At 47.2% G+C, this 19,419-nt stretch overlaps 8 protein-coding genes across 8 annotated transcripts; 1 reads left to right on the top strand and 7 right to left on the bottom strand.

The window, feature by feature from the left end:
- Window positions 1-266: 266 nt before the first annotated feature.
- Window positions 267-2,171, bottom strand: BDP55DRAFT_758154 (cytochrome P450). The gene is made up of 4 exons (XM_060580796.1): window positions 1,984-2,171; window positions 820-1,922; window positions 613-756; window positions 267-546 (listed from the first exon to the last, which is right to left on the bottom strand). Exons 1-4 carry the CDS (start codon window positions 2,119-2,121, stop codon window positions 288-290), a joined length of 1,644 nt encoding a protein of 547 aa, XP_060433730.1. The 5' UTR covers window positions 2,122-2,171; the 3' UTR covers window positions 267-287.
- Window positions 2,172-2,495: 324 nt separating this feature from the next.
- On the bottom strand, window positions 2,496-3,284 carry BDP55DRAFT_652506 (AhpD-like protein). Its single transcript, XM_060574119.1, has one exon. It carries the CDS (start codon window positions 3,105-3,107, stop codon window positions 2,673-2,675), a length of 435 nt encoding a protein of 144 aa, XP_060433729.1. The 5' UTR covers window positions 3,108-3,284; the 3' UTR covers window positions 2,496-2,672.
- A 416-nt stretch (window positions 3,285-3,700) lies between these two features.
- Window positions 3,701-4,890, bottom strand: BDP55DRAFT_576101 (NAD binding domain of 6-phosphogluconate dehydrogenase-domain-containing protein). Its single transcript, XM_060570779.1, has 2 exons — window positions 4,567-4,890; window positions 3,701-4,506 (listed from the first exon to the last, which is right to left on the bottom strand). The coding sequence occupies exons 1-2, from the start codon at window positions 4,765-4,767 to the stop codon at window positions 3,757-3,759; spliced, it is 951 nt and encodes a 316-aa protein (XP_060433728.1). The 5' UTR covers window positions 4,768-4,890; the 3' UTR covers window positions 3,701-3,756.
- Window positions 4,891-5,034: 144 nt separating this feature from the next.
- BDP55DRAFT_652504 (beta-lactamase-like protein) lies at window positions 5,035-6,155 on the bottom strand. The gene has a single exon (XM_060574118.1). It carries the CDS (start codon window positions 6,079-6,081, stop codon window positions 5,098-5,100), a length of 984 nt encoding a protein of 327 aa, XP_060433727.1. The 5' UTR covers window positions 6,082-6,155; the 3' UTR covers window positions 5,035-5,097.
- Window positions 6,156-6,225: 70 nt separating this feature from the next.
- On the bottom strand, window positions 6,226-9,874 carry BDP55DRAFT_652502 (uncharacterized protein). Its single transcript, XM_060574117.1, has 5 exons — window positions 9,486-9,874; window positions 8,066-9,419; window positions 7,088-7,988; window positions 6,831-7,018; window positions 6,226-6,769 (listed from the first exon to the last, which is right to left on the bottom strand). The coding sequence occupies exons 1-5, from the start codon at window positions 9,668-9,670 to the stop codon at window positions 6,596-6,598; spliced, it is 2,802 nt and encodes a 933-aa protein (XP_060433726.1). The 5' UTR covers window positions 9,671-9,874; the 3' UTR covers window positions 6,226-6,595.
- A 303-nt stretch (window positions 9,875-10,177) lies between these two features.
- BDP55DRAFT_652500 (beta-lactamase-like protein) lies at window positions 10,178-11,476 on the bottom strand. Its single transcript, XM_060574116.1, has 4 exons — window positions 11,219-11,476; window positions 11,026-11,162; window positions 10,600-10,959; window positions 10,178-10,491 (listed from the first exon to the last, which is right to left on the bottom strand). The coding sequence occupies exons 1-4, from the start codon at window positions 11,417-11,419 to the stop codon at window positions 10,230-10,232; spliced, it is 960 nt and encodes a 319-aa protein (XP_060433725.1). The 5' UTR covers window positions 11,420-11,476; the 3' UTR covers window positions 10,178-10,229.
- A 595-nt stretch (window positions 11,477-12,071) lies between these two features.
- On the bottom strand, window positions 12,072-13,597 carry BDP55DRAFT_691419 (uncharacterized protein; the record flags this gene model as incomplete). The annotated part of the gene is made up of 3 exons (XM_060576965.1): window positions 12,072-12,197; window positions 12,253-12,531; window positions 12,596-13,597. The coding sequence occupies 3 exons, from the start codon at window positions 13,595-13,597 to the stop codon at window positions 12,072-12,074; spliced, it is 1,407 nt and encodes a 468-aa protein (XP_060433724.1).
- Window positions 13,598-14,830: 1,233 nt separating this feature from the next.
- BDP55DRAFT_545103 (dienelactone hydrolase) lies at window positions 14,831-15,844 on the top strand (the record flags this gene model as incomplete). Its single annotated transcript, XM_060568549.1, has 4 exons — window positions 14,831-14,966; window positions 15,025-15,142; window positions 15,213-15,565; window positions 15,642-15,844. The coding sequence occupies 4 exons, from the start codon at window positions 14,831-14,833 to the stop codon at window positions 15,842-15,844; spliced, it is 810 nt and encodes a 269-aa protein (XP_060433723.1).
- Window positions 15,845-19,419: the final 3,575 nt, after the last annotated feature.

Raw genomic sequence — 19,419 nt, 5'->3', positions numbered from 1 at the left:
CCAGACCGGAGCCTAGGAAAGTACGGACTCCCTAAGCCAAGCCCTGTAGCCCCTAAAGCATGCCCCGGAGAGATACTTCTTACAATGGTACTCAGGTTTTCACATAATGTCTGCGCAAAAACATCATGCTAATTATTAAGATGTGGAAGTTTTTACGGACGCCACGACAGCACAGAATATGTCAATGAGGCCCATACGTATCGTTAATAATGTTTCAATGCGGATACCACTATTCCCAAGATGCTTGTCATCAAGAAAATTTGCATGACTCTCGTATATAGATCTTTTCAATGAGCCTCTTCGAAATCCTTTTCCTTCAATGCGCTGTACTCCCTCCGAATGATCTCTTCATGCGCCACAGAGCGACATGAGATGGAGCATTCGAAAGGCTCCGGAACGCTCAGAAAGCCAGGCATCATTCGAGTTGTGGGGGCTTTCTTCGTCCCGTTAAAATCTTGTTTCTGCTCGATATTGAATGCCCATAGAATGCGAGAAATAGCGACAAAGAGCGACTTCTCAGCTAGATGGACCCCAGGACATGCACGCCTGTGAACATGTTAGCCATCTATGCCGTTCTCTTACGGTGATCGATCTCGAAATAGGAATACGTACCGGCCAGCACCATAGGAAAAGTGATCTCGCTCGTAGGGATCCTGCGAGTTCATATATTCCGCTGCAGAGAGTGGACTATTGAGGAACCGAGACGGATCGTACACATCGGCGTTTTGGTAGCGACTTGGATCACGCTGGATAGCCCTACACATTTGACACTATGGTTTAGCCAATGTTCTTGTGAGCAAGTGACTTGCAGGTACTCACCACCAATTCAGGACAACTACAGAGTCCTTCGGGATGAAGTGACCCTCATACCAGTCGTCCTCAGTGGAAGCATGATACATCCCAAATTTGTTGACAGGACGCCATCGCAAGGTTTCCTTGATCATTGCCCGAACGTAAGGAAGATCTTTTTCATCTTCCCATGTTGGCATTCTGTGGATTCCCACGATACGATCAATCTCTTCTTGGCCCTTCTTCATTGCCTCCGGGAAAAGAGTCATAGCCAGAGTCCAGTTGTTGATGGTTGTAGCCGTTGTCTCGGAACCAGCCTCGACTAGACCACCACAGGTGTACGCGGCGAGCAAGTCATTGATACCATTCTTCTTAGGATCACCAAGATAAAAGTCCTTGCAAAAGCAGTCCTTAGCGGTACCGTCGTCCGTGGTCTTCTTCAGCGCTTCCCAAAATTCGAGCCAGATCTTGCTGTCGTGAGCAAAGGCTCTCTTGCCCCAGGTACGCCAATTTCCTAAGAAAAACTCGGGGAGATTGGCGAGACCGGGCAAGCTTTCGACGGCAAAAGCCCCAGGAGCCATCATGATGGACAGATTCTCCAGAACGCTGAAGATCTTGGAGATAATCGGATCTTGAAAAGAAGGAATGCGATAGCCATAGGTAGCTAGCATGATGACAGAGGTAGAGTAGCGTCGATTGATGGTGTAGAACTCATCAGGCTGATCTAGTAAATCGTGAAGCACAACCTTTGATTCCAGGTCTTGCGATGGCATGTACCTCTTCGAAGCGTTCAAGTTGAGGAGCGCGTGGCTGTGTTTTCTAAGGTTTCTCCAGTCTTGTCCATAGGCCATAAATAATTGTCGAGACTTTCCGCTCGCGACATCCTGAGCCAGCGGGAGATGTGGCCGCGACGAGTATATGGCCGATTTCTTGTCCATGAGATCTTTCACAGCTTTCGGTGTCGATAGCCAGATGTAGTCGGTTGCCCCAATTTTCGTATAGAAAATATCTCCATACGTGCGATGCCATTCACGAACCTTTTCTCGCACCAGTTCTGAGTCTGCTAGGTCGTAGAGGTTGCCAATGATTGGAAGTCCTCGAGGTCCGGGGGGTAATTTCTTCCTTCGAGGGTCCTGCCACGTAGACGCCTCATCAGCATATTCAAGCTCATTGAAAAACAGTTACCTTACTCACTGTCAACTGATTTGGTACATAGCGAAGATAACAACCAAGCAGAATCAGAATGACTGCCAGGCCGATACCCCTAAGATGAACTGAGCCCTCGTTAAGGAAGATGGACACACTTGGTAATTGAATCTTGACGAGTTTCATCTTATCGAGGGAAGATGTGCTATAAGACTTGGCTAAATGAGTAACGTGCTGTAAACAGTCAACTAATGATGGGCAATTTCATTCATGCAATCTTCAAATAATACGAACGAGTCTCAAAGAAGGGAGCTGGACTTTGAATTGCACCAGACTCCACCCCGTCTGTGTGTGTCTACATAATGTGGGGGACAGGGGTTATTTCTGAGGAGCCACTACAAGTCCCTAGTAGATGCGGGGAGCTTCGAGACTCTGCTACTCTATGTTCTGATCCATGTCACTAGGAAATGCCAACCAGATCAAAAGAGTAGTCTCAGAGAAAATCGAACAGTGGGAGTGCCCATAGACGAACTTGAGCTGACTTCACATGGCCATTACCCGCCAAATCCCTTCCGCTAGATTTGCTGAACGTATGCAGAGATTCACCGATTCATTGGAATTGTGGGCCAATTTGGTATCATAACAAGTGATCACAGCTATTGACTTGATAACATGTACTCGAATCCGGCGTAGAACTGGATTTCGTAGGTGCCTGTAATCCTACGACTGACCACTAGCTACTTCTTTGTCTCTTCGTTCCAGGCAATGATGACCCTTTCAGCAACCTTGAACCCTTCAATACCAGCTGGCATTCCGCAGTAAATAGCCGCTTGCAGTAGTGTCTCCCGAATCTCTACTTCACTTGCCCCATTGTTCAGCGCTCCACGGACATGTGCTGCAAGCTCGGGGGCTCTGTTCAGAGCGCACAACATGGCAATGTTCAAAAGAGATCGTTGTTTTCTCTCCAAGCCTGGTCGAGCCCAGACCGAACCCCAGCAAGCCTCTGTGACAAGCTCTTGCATCGGCCGCGCAAAGTCAGACGAACCACCGGCCAAAGCTGCGTCGACGTAAGAAGTCCCTGCGACTTCATATCGGATCTTCAGTCCTTTGTCGTAAAGTGTCTTGTGAGCCGCTGCCTCTTTCTCAGTAGTCGCGGAAGTCTTGTCGGCCATCTTGGTGTTTCCCGCGCTAACGAGTAGCTGTAGTTGGCTGAGGCTGTGTACGAGGGACCTAGAATTTGGGAAAGTGTTGGTGAGATTTGGGCTCAGCTTGCCAGTACGTATCACAAGATCGTTTCCACCTTAATCGAGTTTACATGAAAGTCCTATTCAACCACTCCATTGCCACAGGGGGGGGGCTGCTTAGATGACGGATGTGATTTCCCCGCCTCCTTCCATGTTCTTACACCATATCAGAGGAAGTTCTCTCTCTCCACATGACCCCACATCACCACGGAACGAAGATCTGTATGCACCCCGCATTATGATGGCGGGGTTCTGCTTCCGTGCCGTCATCTCGTAGACTGGAGTGGGGAATCAGCATCCTGGATGTCAACTGGGCATGTCCTTGCTTGAACGGGGCCAGGGTGTCGCAGAGTGTCTGTAGCTCGGAGGGGGCAGGGTGGGATGTTGCCACTAGTGGACAAGATCGGGAGCAGTTAACATCATGCGATATTGGGACATTTCGTGAAATGGATCGATGAGGGCAGAACCTTTTGACACAGAGCAATCTGTTTGTTGAGCTTCGGTTGCAGTTATGGGAAATTAGGAAACAAAGCGTGATATTTGGATTTCGACAAAGCTGCTCCAAGGTGCTCTAAGCTTAATCCACCTCCCAGTCCTCACTGCCTCCAATGTATCTGTAAAGTACACGAGAATCTAGATCGCGACATTTAGGATCTTGACTCGCCTCCTTGTAGGCCCTGAGGCCAACAACACCGAGAATCAACTTGGCGCCAACCTTCTCTGCCGTAGAGACAGCCAAGCCAAAGTCCTTTGCCATCAGCTGAATCTTGAAACCGCCCTGGTATCCGTGACTTGCCGGGGCATTTGGACAGATACCAGGCACGGGATTCCACTTGTCGCAGATCGTGCTTTGCGCGGTACTGTTAGAGAACACTCGTGCGAGAAGTCGTGGATCCATGCCGGCTCTCATCCCAATATTCATTGCTTCGGATGTGGCGAGTGAAATGAGCGCTGAGCAGTAGTTGTTGCACAGCTTTGCCGTGAGACCCAAGCCTGGACCACCACATGCAATAACATTCTTGCCCACTAGGCTCAGTAGTTCGCGAATCTCTGGCCAGTTGGAATCACTCTCGGAGCAGCCGACCATCAGCGTCAATGTAGCGGCTTCAGCGCCGATGGTGCCACCAGACACAGGTGCATCACAGAAAAAGGCTGCCGGGAACTGGGATTTTATAGTGGTGGATACCAGTAGCGATGTCTCCGTGTCGATAGTTGAGCAATCGATGAGAAGACGGGACCTCAGTTCAGGGCCAAGTATTCCAGTGTCTGGATCCAAATACACGGTTCTCACATGACTACCCTCTGGGAGCATTGTAAAGACTATGTCCTAAATCCCGATATAAGTCACTCAATGTGGTGAAATGTAGTTTATCGGGCGTTAACTTACAGCCTTCTGTGAAACCTCTCTCGGAGATTTACATCCTGTCACTACATCCTCTGACTGATCGACGAGCTTCTTCATGGAGCTCTCTGATATATCGTAGACATATGTTTTAGAACCCTTCGCGACCTTTGCGACGAGATTGGAGGCCATGGGCAATCCCATAGCCCCAAGGCCAATGAACCCTAGGCTTAGTGGCTGAGCCATGAGAAGGAGGGGCAACGTTGGGGAGCAGAAGTGTTTGTGTGCATGCAAGAGTGAAGGCTTTTTGGTGCCTCCAGTCTGGAGTATATATGTGGATTAAATGAGGGTGTTGACACTTGCTCAAGTAATCAAACGAATCTGAGAGAGGATGTCGGGGCGGGGTAAGGAAGAAGAGAGACTAAGTCTGATGGCAAAGCATATCCCACAGCACGAGCACTAAGCTAGGCACGTGAAACCAGCGCAAATTTAGATACTTCAAACTTGAAGACTTTCATGATCATTGACAACTTCTAAAAAAGGCAATTTGCGGTAGAACTCTTGATACCTATTCTATCATCTGTGTCTGGGGGTACAATCGATCTTGCTTGGGAAAAAGGCTTCTTGGTGACTCTTTGCCCAAGCTGCATCATGAGCAAAAATGACCCGCAATACGAGACCGCTTTGCATCGAGGCTTTCTTCAACATTGAAATGCTGCTCAGCGTCTCTGTAGCCTCTTCTTTGTTCACATGGATACAACAAGCTCGACCCTCACCATCCTCCCACTCAGCTATCCGCATCTCGCCTGTCAATAGACGAGCGTCGTGACAAGCATCTCCGATGAGCAAAACCCAGGACTGAGGTCCTACTCTTGCCAGAAGACCAAGATGACCAGGCAAGTGACCCGGCAAATCGACAACATATAAAGAGCCACTGTCGTTCTCCCCGATTTCCAGCAATCTCAACCTTCCCAAGTTTTTCCATCTCTTTGCGGACCCTGTGTCTTCTTCGTTTCCCCTCGGGCTCGTAATCTCTTCAACCCTGAGGCCATCGAAAAGATCAGCTTGGAAATTGGAATGAGACATGTGACCATTCATTCCCTTGCTCAGCAATTCGAGCGATCCTTCACCAACTCGAAAACGAGCATTGGGAAAGTCAGAGGGAGTCCCAATATGGTCCCAGTGAACGTGGCTGAGAATGACCTCATCGATAGCTGCCGCATCAAAGCCTCCATCGATCAAGCTCTGGCGAACATCCGGCAGTAAAGTCATCGGCTGCCGGTTCTTCGTGTGGCTCTGTATTGGCGTCGAGTAACGCTCAATATTTCGTCTCAAGCCCAAATCGAAGAGGATGTGTCGGCGACCCCCGTCGACTAGCTGCTGCACCACGAGGAAAGAGAGTGACGGGACAAGTGCTGTTTCGTTCTCGGATACCCCCGCAACGAAGAACCGCTTGGGGAGGGTGAATTCGCCGCCTCTAAGGGCGGAGACTTGGACTTCTCCTTGTGCGGTCGATTCTAGGGCTGTAAGGGCAGCTATCATGTCATTGAACCCAGACATTTTGGCTTGGGATTCTTCGATATCTTGCGTGATAGGGGATGGGGCGGTCGGTAATTAACGAGCGTGGGTGAAATTTGCGTGTACTAACATTCCAGGCGGCCACAGATACATGCGGGGTAACTATACGACCTGATCCTACATCGCCACGTCGAAGATCAGGTCCTACTTGGGAGGTGGGACTTCCATAATAAGTTTATATGAACGCTTTGGAGCACGCATTTAAGTAGAAACTCATTATTTCCAACTCGCTGACTTGCGACCTATCAATGTATCTTACGTAGGAAGGCTTCAGCACGCTGCTCTCCCTTGCGCCTAGCGATTCCCCACGAGAGAATGGTCAACTCCGACGTCGCAGTTCCTGGCGACTGAGTGATTAACCCACTGCTCCTGTCTTTTCCTCTTTCATAACGCGTATAGCTCCCTAGATACTCTGTTTACCGTCTTAGCCTGCGGGAAATAAGTTTTGAGTTGTGCCTTCTGGCTCAACATTACAGCCGCTTGACGTATTTGACTACTAGCAAAACACATTCTGCAACATAGGTGTTTGATGTACCCTTCGACCCGTCTTTTCTACGTTGTATGCCGAGCCGGTAGAGGTGCGGCGGTTGGCATCATATGCGTCCTGATATGCATCGGCCAGTTGACTCAGTACTCCTCCCATCCGTGGCGTTATGCCCCATACCCAGACCTGAAATGTGATCAGTATATCAACATGCAATACTGCGTGAGGACGAAATCTCATCACCTACATCTTGTAGAAACCAGCCCCATGTCCTAGCGATCCCGGCAGCGAGGGACATGCCCTCGCCGATATCGCACTCAGCCTCATCTAAAGTCTCTCGGATCAAAGTCAGAAGTTCCAGCTCGCTTTGGCTTGGTTGTACGCCAACCATCATGTCCTGCTCCATGGATTGGGCCCATTTCGACACAAGAAGACCTGCTCATAGCTATATCAGCGTGATGAAATTATCTTTTAGCTTTCGGGATTTTGTTCGGGTTCACTTACCACCAGTCCACCCTGCTACAGCATGCTCGATACTCCATCGGAAAGCAGCAGTCTTACGGACCAGAAGATGCCCCATCTTGACTGGGACAACCATTCCTTCAAAGGACTTTGATACCATCTCAAGAAGATGGGAGCTTCGTTCCATCCTGCCTTTGACGAATGATGCCACGCATGACTCAATGTCCCTGTCCTCGAGGTTCAACAGGCTAATTCGACAGGGGGTGGTGGCGATTTTCGACAATCTGGTGTAAGCAATACGCAAGACTGCCTGGCAGTTGAAGACAAGTGAGAGCTCTCTATCCTTCTCGTCTTCTTCTGGACGTGGCTGACGCAACTCGCTGCTGACGCCTTTGAGAAAAGCACCACACCGAGCCAGCGACTGCATGGCTCCGTTGAGAAGCGAAGCTCTGAGTGGGTCTTGGTCATCACCATTGCCAGTCGTTGCTATTGAGCATGTTGAAGCGAGGGCCTGGCAGACTTGTAATCTCTGCCACATATGAACCACAATGGCATGGGTCAGAACAAGTGCGGTGAAAGACGATACATGGTACGGTACTGTATCGGCATGATACTTCCCTTCCAGTAGTATGTCAACGAGAACGTCCTTAATCGTGTGCCTACGGCTGTTTGGCGAGCTTTTTGAGGCAGCCGTGCGGAGCTCTCGCCATTCTGCAGGTGACCTTGCGTTCCACATCTTTTCATCTTGATATGTTTCAATGTCCAGATCTTGGGTCGCGTGAAATCCGGGGTTGACGTCGTAGATCACCATGGTGAGGGTACTCTCTATGAAGATGCCTCCTAGCGCGCGTTTCCATGACTCAAGTTCGATCCATGTGTGCCATGTCATCTCGGATGATTCTGTTTGAGTGTTTTCTACCGCAAGTCGAGCCTTGTTATAGACCTTCGAATAGGCAATCAGTACAACTCTTTCGAAGTTGTCTACAACGACTCATTGCAAAATATTGTAGGTAGACTCACCAAAGTGTAGAAGCCGTTGTCTTTCATCGTTGCATCAACTAGATCCTTCTCCCCGCTCATGATTGCGTAAAAGCTGAGAAGGATTTTCGCCTGCACGAACCAAAGAAAGTAATCCTTTACCATGGATTTGGAATCATCCTTGGTTGGCTGAGGCACCTGTTCCACACCGCTGATCGCCAGGGCATAGAGATGACGCGCCCGACGACGGTCCAGGCGGTAAAGAGCGCCAATGGAACAAATCGAAAGCACCAAGGGGCCTGGAGTGTGCGCTAAGTCGAAGGTTTGCATGTGGATGATTGGGAAATGGCTATGAAAACTCGTCATATAAGCAGATAAGAAGCCTTGTAATGTTTTGGCGGTGGGTAGCTGAAAGTCTCCAGTTGATGACTTCAGCCGCGAAGATGTGTCTTTGCGAAGAGACATGTGCGTGTCTTCATCAAAGGTGACGGTCGGATATTGCTGACGCCTGTCCTCGAGTAAAGAAGGGAGATCGCTGCCGCCCGACGATATGTGGCAGCTAGCCCATCTAGGAGGACCTCCGCTTGAAAGGTCCGCAGTGTTGGGATGGCGTAAGGTTTGTCTGCGATCATCTCTCTGCTCGGCAGTGTTGCTTGGTAAGGGCGACAGGTTAAATGTGCTCATGCCGAGGTGGGCCAGTGTATTCGGTGAGAACAACTCACTATTTTCGGTTGCGTTCATGGACGGACCAGCAGCATCAATTCCCTCTGGTGGGTGCTGTGGATGATGCGGGGGTTGTTCCTCTGAAGCCCCGGTCTCATGTCTGTTTTCTTCTGGATATTTACTCGGTACGTCCATGGCAATGCTCTCGAAAGGAAGATCCATGTCCATGAATAAGGCTGGATCTAAAGGAGGCAACTCTTCAACTGGATCGACGTCGTGGAAGTAATGAAGAGGCAGCAAGTTTCCCTCTTGTTGGGTACTATGCTGGAAGATATCTGCGGGTCGACTTTCCGTGGCTCTTGGATCCCTACGCGCCTCGAATGACTGATCAGTCAATGGCTGAAAAGACATCAACATCTGCTCTAGTTCGAGATCGGGATCGGCTGTCCGTCGGGAGGATGACTTCCGCCGCGAGTTAGCACGGTGCGCTTGACTGGAACATGGTGATGTTGTGGAAGAAGCGGCGCCTTCATCTGGTGACTGCGAGTCTGGAGATTCTTGTCCAGATCTTTCGTCGTCGTCTTGATCTACGTTCATGTAGCCATTGCCTCTCGACGGCGAAAAAGCTGTCGCTTGCGCCAATGGCGCGCATGCCACTGTCACCACATCCGCAATCTTTTCTCTTGCTTGTTCCTTCGCATGAAGTGTGCGCTCGTGTCTCGTTACAAGGTCCCTAGAAGCTCCCCCTTAGCTGAGATTCGTGGGTTGTCTAAGGCCGAAAAGCCTTGCCAATACTTACTTCCTCGCATATGACTTGTGACAGTATCGACACACGTAGGGCTTCTCGTGCGTATGGGTTCTCTCGTGCCGAATGCAATGCTCGCTGCGCTTGAATGCTTTTGAGCAGTGCGCACACTTGTACTGTCGTCGTGGTCGACCTCTTCGCGCGGCGCTGGAGGGACTTCCTTCGGGTCCTGAAGACATCGACGTGTTATCTGTATGCTCTGTATCTCTGAACGCGGCGACCGTGTTTCGACGCTTTCCCTCCGTCGATTCGAACAGCTTCGAGAAGTGCTTTGGTAGCCTCAAATGCTATGATGTGGTGTTGGCAAGGAACGCTGCTAGCAGATCGGATTCCTGAGATGCCGACAGAGGCCGGGCTTGACTTGCGGGGGACCAGGACAGCCCCTACACTCTTCTCCGCACCTGATGCGTGCTGACCTCTTAGTGCCCTGGGAGTCTGAAATCCACGACCTGCGACTCGCTGATAGCTGATGAATCAGGGCTGTGTCAGCTTCTCTAGCGTCACATCTCATGCACCACACCGTCGGCAATGATGGAAGGGCGAACCCAGCAAGCTTTACGGAGCCTTCTGCACCCCAGAAGCCACTGCGGATAAGTGATGTTTATATCGGCAATGGCTGGGGAAGACTGCGGGGAAGTGGCAGGGGCCAGCTCTCACAAGTGACAACGCTGACAGCATGATATGAGCATCTGTTTCTTGAGGTACTTAGCTGGCCAGAAATAATGCGTTCCTGGCCCATCATGGCCTTCCATGAGCTTTGATTCTGTTCAGGACAGTGCTATCGAACATGGGGTGCAAGATTGACATCAACACAGGGTCCTTGCCGTCCTTGATGAACTCAGCATCATGAGCCATCGCAATGTGCATCTCATACTTCTCAGCTGCCTTTCTGAGCCTAGAAATCGTATCAAGCGCTTCGTCTAGATCTTCATGCAAGCAGAAACGGGATCCGTCGGCCATTTCCACGTTGGCAATTTCTCGGTGACCGAGAAAGATGTCCCTGCACGAATGTCAGACTACTGTTCTGTCGGAAAATGAGTCCAATGCAAAGGGCTCTGTGAAAGATAACGTGAAAACTCTTGACATGGAAGTGCGGATATCAACTAACCTTGAATGGCAGCAGTCACTGGCCATTATTACGCGTTCGCCCGATTCTAGACGCGCACATGCTGCGAGATTGCCTGCCATGTGCCCAGGGGCTTCGATGATCCAGAGACTGCCGTCCCCGAAATAATTCAGTGCTGATTTGAACGGTCCCCAGGACTGCCACGAGCCTTCAAGCTCTTGGAAATTTTCTGTCCGAACTTTGTCATCGCCGAAAATTCGAGAATCCCACTGGACCATCGGCTGGACTTCATCGTTCTGGATATGCCCCGGAGAGCAGTGTGACGTGGTTCCGCGGCCAAAGATGACCTTGGCATTTGGAAATTCTGCTCTGACCGGACGGCAGTGGTCCCAATGTGCGTGACTGCTAGCCGGTTAATTTTCCCGGCATCCAAATGAACGTAATTGGTTTTGATCGTAGAAACATTACCTGAAGAGCACTGTGTCAATCTCTGATGTTTCCACACCAAGGTCTCTCAACTGGTCTGCAAGCCGCCGGCGTGGTCCGACTGGGTTGCAGCTTGTCCAGTGGTAGTTCAACACGAACGGGGTGTACATTTGTCGGTCCTGTTGCAAGTTAGATATTGAGTGTACCTACGTAGTTCCCAGAATCCTCGACTCACATCACTAATACCAAGATCCCAAAGGATCTTGCGACCTGATGCTCTGTGATGGATATAAAAACACCAGTCGTAAAGAAAATAGGGACTGTCATGCCCGTCTGCGTGGATCTTCGTGTCGTCTGTTGTAGTGAAACCTCCTCCATCAAGTAAGATAAGGTCAACAGCGCTACTCGAGGGTAGAAGGCTGTTAAGGTCCTTCATGGTGTTTCTATACGAATGATATATGTTTTGCCGCGAGCTTTTCTCATTACCCCAAACCAGTATGCGGCCAAAGCGGATGTGTCCAGTCTTCATATATTGTGTCAAGCTATCTCCACGTTGACGCTCCCCCGCATTGTTCTGTGTGGTATTTGGCGTGGTTACAAAGCCACCGGGGTCCTTGTTCCTCATTCCGAAGTGCTGACCTCAACACTTCTCGTTGGGAACGCGAGGCGCGGGATAAGTTCGCCAACAATGCTGCAGAGTGGAGAAAGAGCACTTCGGGATTATCCACTTACTTCATCATTTATTTCTTTAATCTAGACTTTTTCTAGTTGTTCATGGAATAATTACTTTACCGCCACAACGTTCGTTTATTTGCTCAATTTTTCCATATTTTAATCTTTCATTTCTTAAATTCTTGATTGCTCACCGCCGTTTTCACCTCAAGGTACTATGTGGTAAAGAGCACCCATGTCAATAGAGAAATTCTACACATCCTCTACTGAGACCCATCATTATGAGAGACGGGAGGGGAGTACAAGGTTACCATCCGAGAGTCATACGACCGCCTTCCGGTACTGCCAGACAAAGTCCTTTGATCTGACTTAATTGCATAGAAAAACATTTTCTTCGTACACGTGTAGCCATATAATTAGAGAGCTGGCTTCGCCTTGAAGTCGATATCAAAAGCCTTGTATCCTATAAACAGCCCATCAGGGTCCCACCGCCTTCGAATCTCCATAAAGCGAGCGCGAGCTGAATCTGTCCAAACTTTGATCTGAATTAACGTGAGCAGTGCTTTCGCTAGCCTTCGTCAGAAAAATGGCACATACCTCGGGTGAATGCAATGAGTTTTTGGACTGGTCGAAGTCGGCGCTGTAGATCCCACAGGCAACAGCTTCAGCTTTTTTGTACGATGTTCGCATGGTTTCTCGGACTCGAGGTACAAGAGCAGGGTCTTTCCACCCACTGAATGTTGATATGTAGTACTGCTGAGGAATGCTGAAGACGGCATCCTTCTCGTCTGGCCGAATGGTGTCACAGATGTATATGCAGCCGAAGGACGACTTCGTTGGCAAGTCGCACATTGCAGGTTTGATGGCTTCAATCAGCTGAGATATTAGGAAATTATGCGTCAGCGTGAGTTCATCTGAAATGTGGTGGATATTTCCTCACCTTTGGAAGCGGAACTGAAGGATCGTTGAGGATACTGTTGATCCCCCAATTCTGGTCTGATGATTCTGGGTTGATCTGTCGCTGAAGCTCGAAGAACTCCTCCCAGCTCGCTTCCGTTGTCGGTTTCGTCTCAGTGAGGCAATCTTTGATGCTCCCAGGGACTCCATCCCAGACTTCTAGCATTGCAGTAGCCTCGACCAGGGTATCTGCGTAAGCGCAAACATTGATCGCCATCACCAAAGGGGATGTTTTAGGGACAACTTCTCTTGCTTCACTGTCGAACAACTCTGGATGAAGTACGCAAATGGCCGACTCGGTAAAGTTCCTTGGCATGGCGTCATTCCGTTTGAAAGCGAAAGTGAGTAGGTCTTCGAACTTATCACTGACGGTGAATGTTGTAGATCTCCAGAAGAGACGTTTTTTCGGTATGGTCCGACTCCAGATTCGAGTCACAACCCCGAAGAATGCTTGACCACCGCCTCGAGCGGCCCAGAAGAGGTCTGCATTTTCTGTCCGGCTTGCGATCAGCACTCGGCCATTCGGAACGATAATCTCCAATCGCACAATCCATTCTGTTATAGTAGCCCCCCATGCTCTCATGAAAAGACCTTGGCCGCCCGCTAGACAAAACCCTCCCAGTGCTACGTCAGGCGCGTGCCCGAAAGGGAAGAATCTGCCAACGGCGTCTGTGGCTTTCCAAGCTTCATAAACACGAACTCCAGGACCCATCTCGACTTCCTCCGTAGCTGGGTCATATTGAACATCGTGGTTGATGTTGCTGACGTCAATAAGAATCCCGTTGTGGACCAAAGAGGGCTTGGAAGGAAGATGTCCCCCAGATCGGACACCGACTGAGACCTTTAACTCTCTGGCCTTGCGAAGTGCTTCGACGATATCCTGAGAGGTATTTGCAACATGTATCTCAGTTGGATATCTGCCGGTTTCTTCTCTATTGAAGTAAGACTTCCGAAATTCTTCGTATCGTGCAGTTCCACGTCTCATAGCGATGCCTTTTTCGGGGTAGGAAGATGCCATGTTGGAATCAATGTTGCTCGTAATACTACTAAACGGTCTACATGTACCCGTCAAGAAGAATAAATACAACTAAGTTAGTTCTTCTCCATTCATCCAAACTTGCCCGTTGCCTAAGTCCAAGATTTGTAGATACCCCACATTGACCTTAGAATCCAGCGGATGTGGGGGGCGGGGAGGTATCGACCGCTTGGGCCTACGCAGATTCCTACCCCATAGCTTCGCGGTTGACTATGCTAGCTCATGTTCATCGTGTTAATATTGGGTCTGTCACTCAGAGTAGCCTCATGTTTTGGCTTCGAAGCCAATGCCTGCTGGGTCTATGGAACATATGTGAATGAAGAGATCCCGTCGCCTCAAGCCGTTCTTCACACTTGAAAGGCCGGTACAAGTGACTCCTCACACCAATGGAAAGCAGGGAGAAACAGCGGTAGATTTTGAGAGATATGACCATTGGTTCCGCAGGCTTTCATAGACCCTCATTCAGACTTCAGTTTCTTGAGGACACCGCCTCTCTGTGGGGTTATGAAAGTCATCGTCAAGATATGCCAATAAACACGAATATACACGACCATCTGTCTCGAGGAGGTGGATGGGTGACGAGTATTTGCATTCCTTGAGGTCAGGAACAAAACAAACGGGAGTCCACTCAATTGGATTCATACCTCGACCGCATCTCTGGAAGAAAGACATAAAGGATATTCTGTTTGTTTCTCTCCGTTGCCGATGGAGGAAGTGTTCGTTTCATCTCATCAAGCTTTGACTGAGACGACCCCGAAACGCTGCGAAGAGCGCAGCACCGGCCATGTATGAGATGGACAGCTAAGAAAACGATTGGGTCACCTTTCTTTAGCTCCGGTCGTCTTGTCTTTCGATCAGATCAAACAATTAACCTGGCTGAAGCGAGCACCTCGCTGGCGCCTCTAGCTCCCAGGTTGGCGCAAGCTTTCTGCACATCAGCAGCTTGCCACACCCTCGAAAGTCAAGGGACACTCTCGGCATGATTCTCTTCGGGTCCCGAGTCAAACTGCAGTTAAGCTTCCTCTGTGAGGCAGTCTCTATGCAGGTACGGTGCCTCGGGGAAGGGTCTACATCCCATGTTGCGCTTGTTTTGGTCCGTTAAAACAATCGGCCTTCCCCAGTCAGGATGTGTGCACACGTTGTGCATTCCTGTCAGTACTTTCGGTCAAGAAGTTTGTCACGATGCGATACCTCTATGCCGTCTCTGCAATTTTCGGATTGGTGTCCCTAGCGGAAAGTAGGAGTTCGTACGTCGCTGACTTGTCCATCTTGGCATATGCTGGCACTCCGGTTGGAAAGGTTGTTCCTTTCAATGGGCGTAAGTGACCAATCCATCACTGAGTCTTGCGCTCAGTGACGTCTACTAACGAAATCAGTTGACCTCTATGTCTCTATGCCGCGAAATAAGAGCGAAAAGGGGCCAGATCCAATGAGACAATTCGGAGTTCTCATGCTGCCTGACGTTTTCGGAATTCAATCGAATGAGAACATGCTGTGAGTCAATTTAGGATTTATAAACTTATAGGGGGTAGTTTTATACTCTAGGTAACTAATGCTCTCAAAGTCTCGCCGACAGCTTTGCCCGCGCGGGCTACATCACCGTTGCCCCGGACTTGATGGACGGCAAACCAAGAACCGAAGGCTCAATGACAGGGTTCAACGCAAGCGAGTTCTTCAAGTCACATGGGCCTAGCGTCACAGATCCCAAAGTTGAGAAAGCCATCATGTATATGCGAGAGCAAATGGGTGTCCGCAGTATTGCTTCGACCGGGTATTGTTTCGGTGGACGATATGTTTTCCGAGCACTTGGGCTCCCGAACAAAAAGGGGGTACAAGTCGGGTTTGCTGCACATCCAAGCGCACTCGGGGATGACGAAATTATGGCCATTAAAGGACCTGCAAGCTTGGCCGTAGCTGGTACGTCCACATTCCGGACTACGCTTTCTTATTTCCTAAAGTGCAGAGATTCGTTGCTGACTTTTACGCCGCGCAGAGGGTGATACAGGCATGTTGACGAAGAGGAGGGTGGAGATTGAAACAGCCATGGGAACCACTGGTCAGCCATTCACAATGGCGCTTTACGGCGGAACACCTCATGGGTTTGCTACACACCCTGATCTCAATAATCCCGTCCAAAAGGCTGCGAAAGAAGATGCTTTTCTACAAGCAGTGCGGTTCTTCGAGACATGGTTGTGAAGAAGTTGGTCTACATAGATTCACTTGCATGCAAGCAGCGGCATGTTTGAGCGTCCCAAACAGCAAAAGAACATGGGGGGAGTAATCATGAAGGTATCTATCGGCGACCGGGTATCAATAGCGAACGATCAAGCTAGCTGCATGGCTTGCATCACTATACTGGTCTAAGTTGATAGAATCTAGGAGATAAGAGAAACGTTCCGTAGGCTGCACAACTCCATGCCAAATGTACTCTTAAATCAACCACTACTGGCAGCGTGGTTATCGACAGCTCTTATTCCCTTACCTTACCTGCGGTCAAACGTTGTCCCAATACGCAAGTTTCGTGTGTTGGCGAGCTGCGTTAGCGTGCATCGGCGGAGAAAGATACCTCAGCTAACAGTGAAGCTGTTATGCTCTCGGGTTTAGCAATATTCTGAAAAAGATCATGCGATCCGGTGTGTATGGAAGAAATAACGTGATGCAATTACGATCTAAAAACCCGTCTATAAAGGAGGTTTCCTCTCCGTATAATGTACGTCTTCGGAGCCGCTTGGAGTGTTGACAAGGGTGCCGATATTTAATCAAGTCCATGCTCGCAACTCGCCTGCTAGTTGCGTATACCTAAAGTAAGGTACGTACATGTAGGTTCGGGCTCTGGTTTTCAGGTAACCCCCTTACAACAGCAAGGCGCTGTCTCCTACAGACTTGAATTCAACACAGCATGAAGAACATTAGTGTCGGATTGGAAGTCCAATTCGACCTCGAGGCAAGGGGCCCGCGCAGGGGCCACTTACAGACCATACTTACGAGATCTACGGTCTACCTAACCTCCGGTTAGAACCTCCTTTTTATACCTTATGTAGAAGTTAAATATATATAGATTTTGACCTCTTTGTCACTTACGGTTCGAACCATCCCTATGATAAGAATATTAATACTGATTAGTAGTTAAATCCTATTATTACAGATTAATAAGGTATCTTGTAAGTAGAAGAGACGACCTCCTTAAACAGAACATAATAGGAGAATCGTGCTACCTACCCGATAGAAAGCAAGTGATAAGACGTAAATCTCTATAACGGAACGAAGTAGAGGAATTATAGCCCTTAATTGCCTATAAAAGGTCGACGTCTATTACGTTAAAAATAAACCGTAATTAAAGGAATTGCGAAAAGGCGACTAAGCTACCTACGTCGCCCTTATGCGATTTATCTTATTTAATAATTTACGGGCGGCCCGTATACTAATAGAGGAAAATAAGCGAAATTACTAGATTTGCTAGATTAGTAAATCTACTATAGATCTTAACCGTATAACGAAATAGGCCTAATTAGAGGATATAAAAAGGCACCTTAGGACTATAGAAATAAACTTTTAAGGTAATAGGGTGTTTAGGTAGGAACTAGACCCTACCGGTAGCTTTAAGCGTATTTTTTGGTCGAATCCGAGGAGGTTACCGGGATCGACGGCGATATTACTATTATTAAGACCGACTTCAAAATTCTAAAGTTAAGCTTCCCTTTCTTACCTATACCTACTACCCTTCGGCTATTCCGAAGGAATAAGAGTTAGGTGGAGTTAAGATAAGGAAGGAAGGGATTTAGAAGTATTATAATGCTCACCCTGTAAAGGGGTATAAAGTACCTAATTCTTCAGACTATATATCCTTATTAAGCTATAAAGGTAAAAAAAGAGCCTATTACCCTAGTTGGTACGGGAGAAAGCTAAGAAGACATTTAAAAAGAGAATATAAAAAAAGGGCTACCGGAAGACCTCTTTTATACGATAAAGTATATTATAAAAAAAAAACCGTTAATAAAAAACATAGCGGCTAATTTAAAAGACTAAGAGTAGATAGTAACGAGGTTTATTATAAAGAAGTTAAAGGCCATAGGAAGCTCCTAGACCCCGATAAACACAGTAAACAACGATAATATATTATTACTACGACTAATAAGCGGATCTAACATATCCCTATTAAAATTAAATACGCTAGCCCCTATAAACAAAAATATAAACTAAAGGACGATAAAGGGTAAGTTAGTATATAAAACGTATAAAAGGACTCCTATCCTAGAAAATTAGGTTAAGATTAATTTAGAATACTAGGGGAAATAGTTATATCGAGACTTAGACTACCTTAATAGCGAGTAAATTAATACGGTATTAGTCTTTATTATAGAGATATATACCCGTAAGGGGCTCGAAGGGTAACCCCTATTCTATAAAGTCGTAAACGACCTAGGCGACTAAAAAAATAAATAGTTCGCCAATACTAATCCTAGTATTATCAAGGAGGTAAATAGATTCCTCCACTACTAAGGCGTTCTATTAGCCTAAGGGGTAAGGCAAAAGGCCTACGAGATACTTATAATAATAGTAGCTATAAAGGACTTTATACCATAGGACCAGAATTAGATTAATAAAGTAATATTAAAGTATAAAGAATTTAATAAATAAGTAAACTAACCGGACTTTCTATTAAAGATTACTAATGGTAATATTGTAGTGCCTAATCTAGTATAGATAAAAGGGATTATACTGGAGGCGTATTAAATGATAATTCTACTTATTATAATAACGACCTTAACGACAATACTAATCCAAGGATTAATCTTAAATACTTAATAAAGTATAAGGTCGATAATATAGATACTACCTAATTATACTACCGTATAAAAAGTACGTAAAGAGAACGATCTAGCGGTAGCTAGTATAAGATAGTTCATTAACTTAAAGAAGATCTTTCTAAAAGAGAAATTATACTTAGGGGGGAGATATAAGGTCCTATAAGAAACCCTTATAATATTCTATAACTATTACGAAAAAGTCGGTATCCGAGAACATTAATATTATTTAGTAGTTAATATTATATTAATAGGGAAAGTTACCGAGTATTATTATTAAGCGGTGCGTAATATCGATCGAACTGACTTTCTTAGTATTGTTAATATAATCCGAAGTCGATTTGAGACCTAAAATAGGAGCCTTGAGCTCCTCTTAGAGCTGAGGGTATTGTTATTTAGCTCTGTAGCTAGAATAATAAAAAGAAAGTCGAGAATTAAGATCCTCGAGGAGCTTATCGATAGGATCGATAAACTAGCGAGGACGTAGCTAAATGAGGGGACTAATAAGTAAAAGGTTAGTTATTTATATATAGCGGTATAGAGGGTATTAGAGGTAAAGATGACTTTATATTAACCGCTTAAGGACTATAAAATACTATGCTTAAGGCTATAGTCTAGCTTTAATATTAAAGCCAGGATACTAAATCAGATTTACCTCTAATTTTATAAAGGCCCTTATTAATAGTACTAGGTGGACTGTATATATAATAGTAAAGGAAGAGAGGTAAGGTATAGTAACCGCTAGGGGGGAAGAACAGACTCCTTAGGGGGGCGTTGGTCTAATACTAACCGAGTACTGTAGAAAGGAAAGTGTTTTATATATAAAAAGGAGGGTTATTGGTTAAGTAACTATTTTGATAAGGAATGTACTAAGTTGTACGATTAATATAAAAAGGTAAAGGGCATATAAGGCAAGACGGGCTATAATCGATTTAACTAATTCCTGGTGGTCTATAAGGACTATCT

Source organism: Colletotrichum godetiae (assembly GCF_030913485.1).
Source record: "Colletotrichum godetiae strain CBS 193.32 chromosome Unknown BDP55scaffold_7, whole genome shotgun sequence".
NCBI classification, from domain to species: domain Eukaryota; kingdom Fungi; phylum Ascomycota; class Sordariomycetes; order Glomerellales; family Glomerellaceae; genus Colletotrichum; species Colletotrichum godetiae.
The sequence above is the reverse complement of the archived record's forward strand: the minus strand, read 5'-3'. Positions and strand labels throughout refer to the sequence as shown.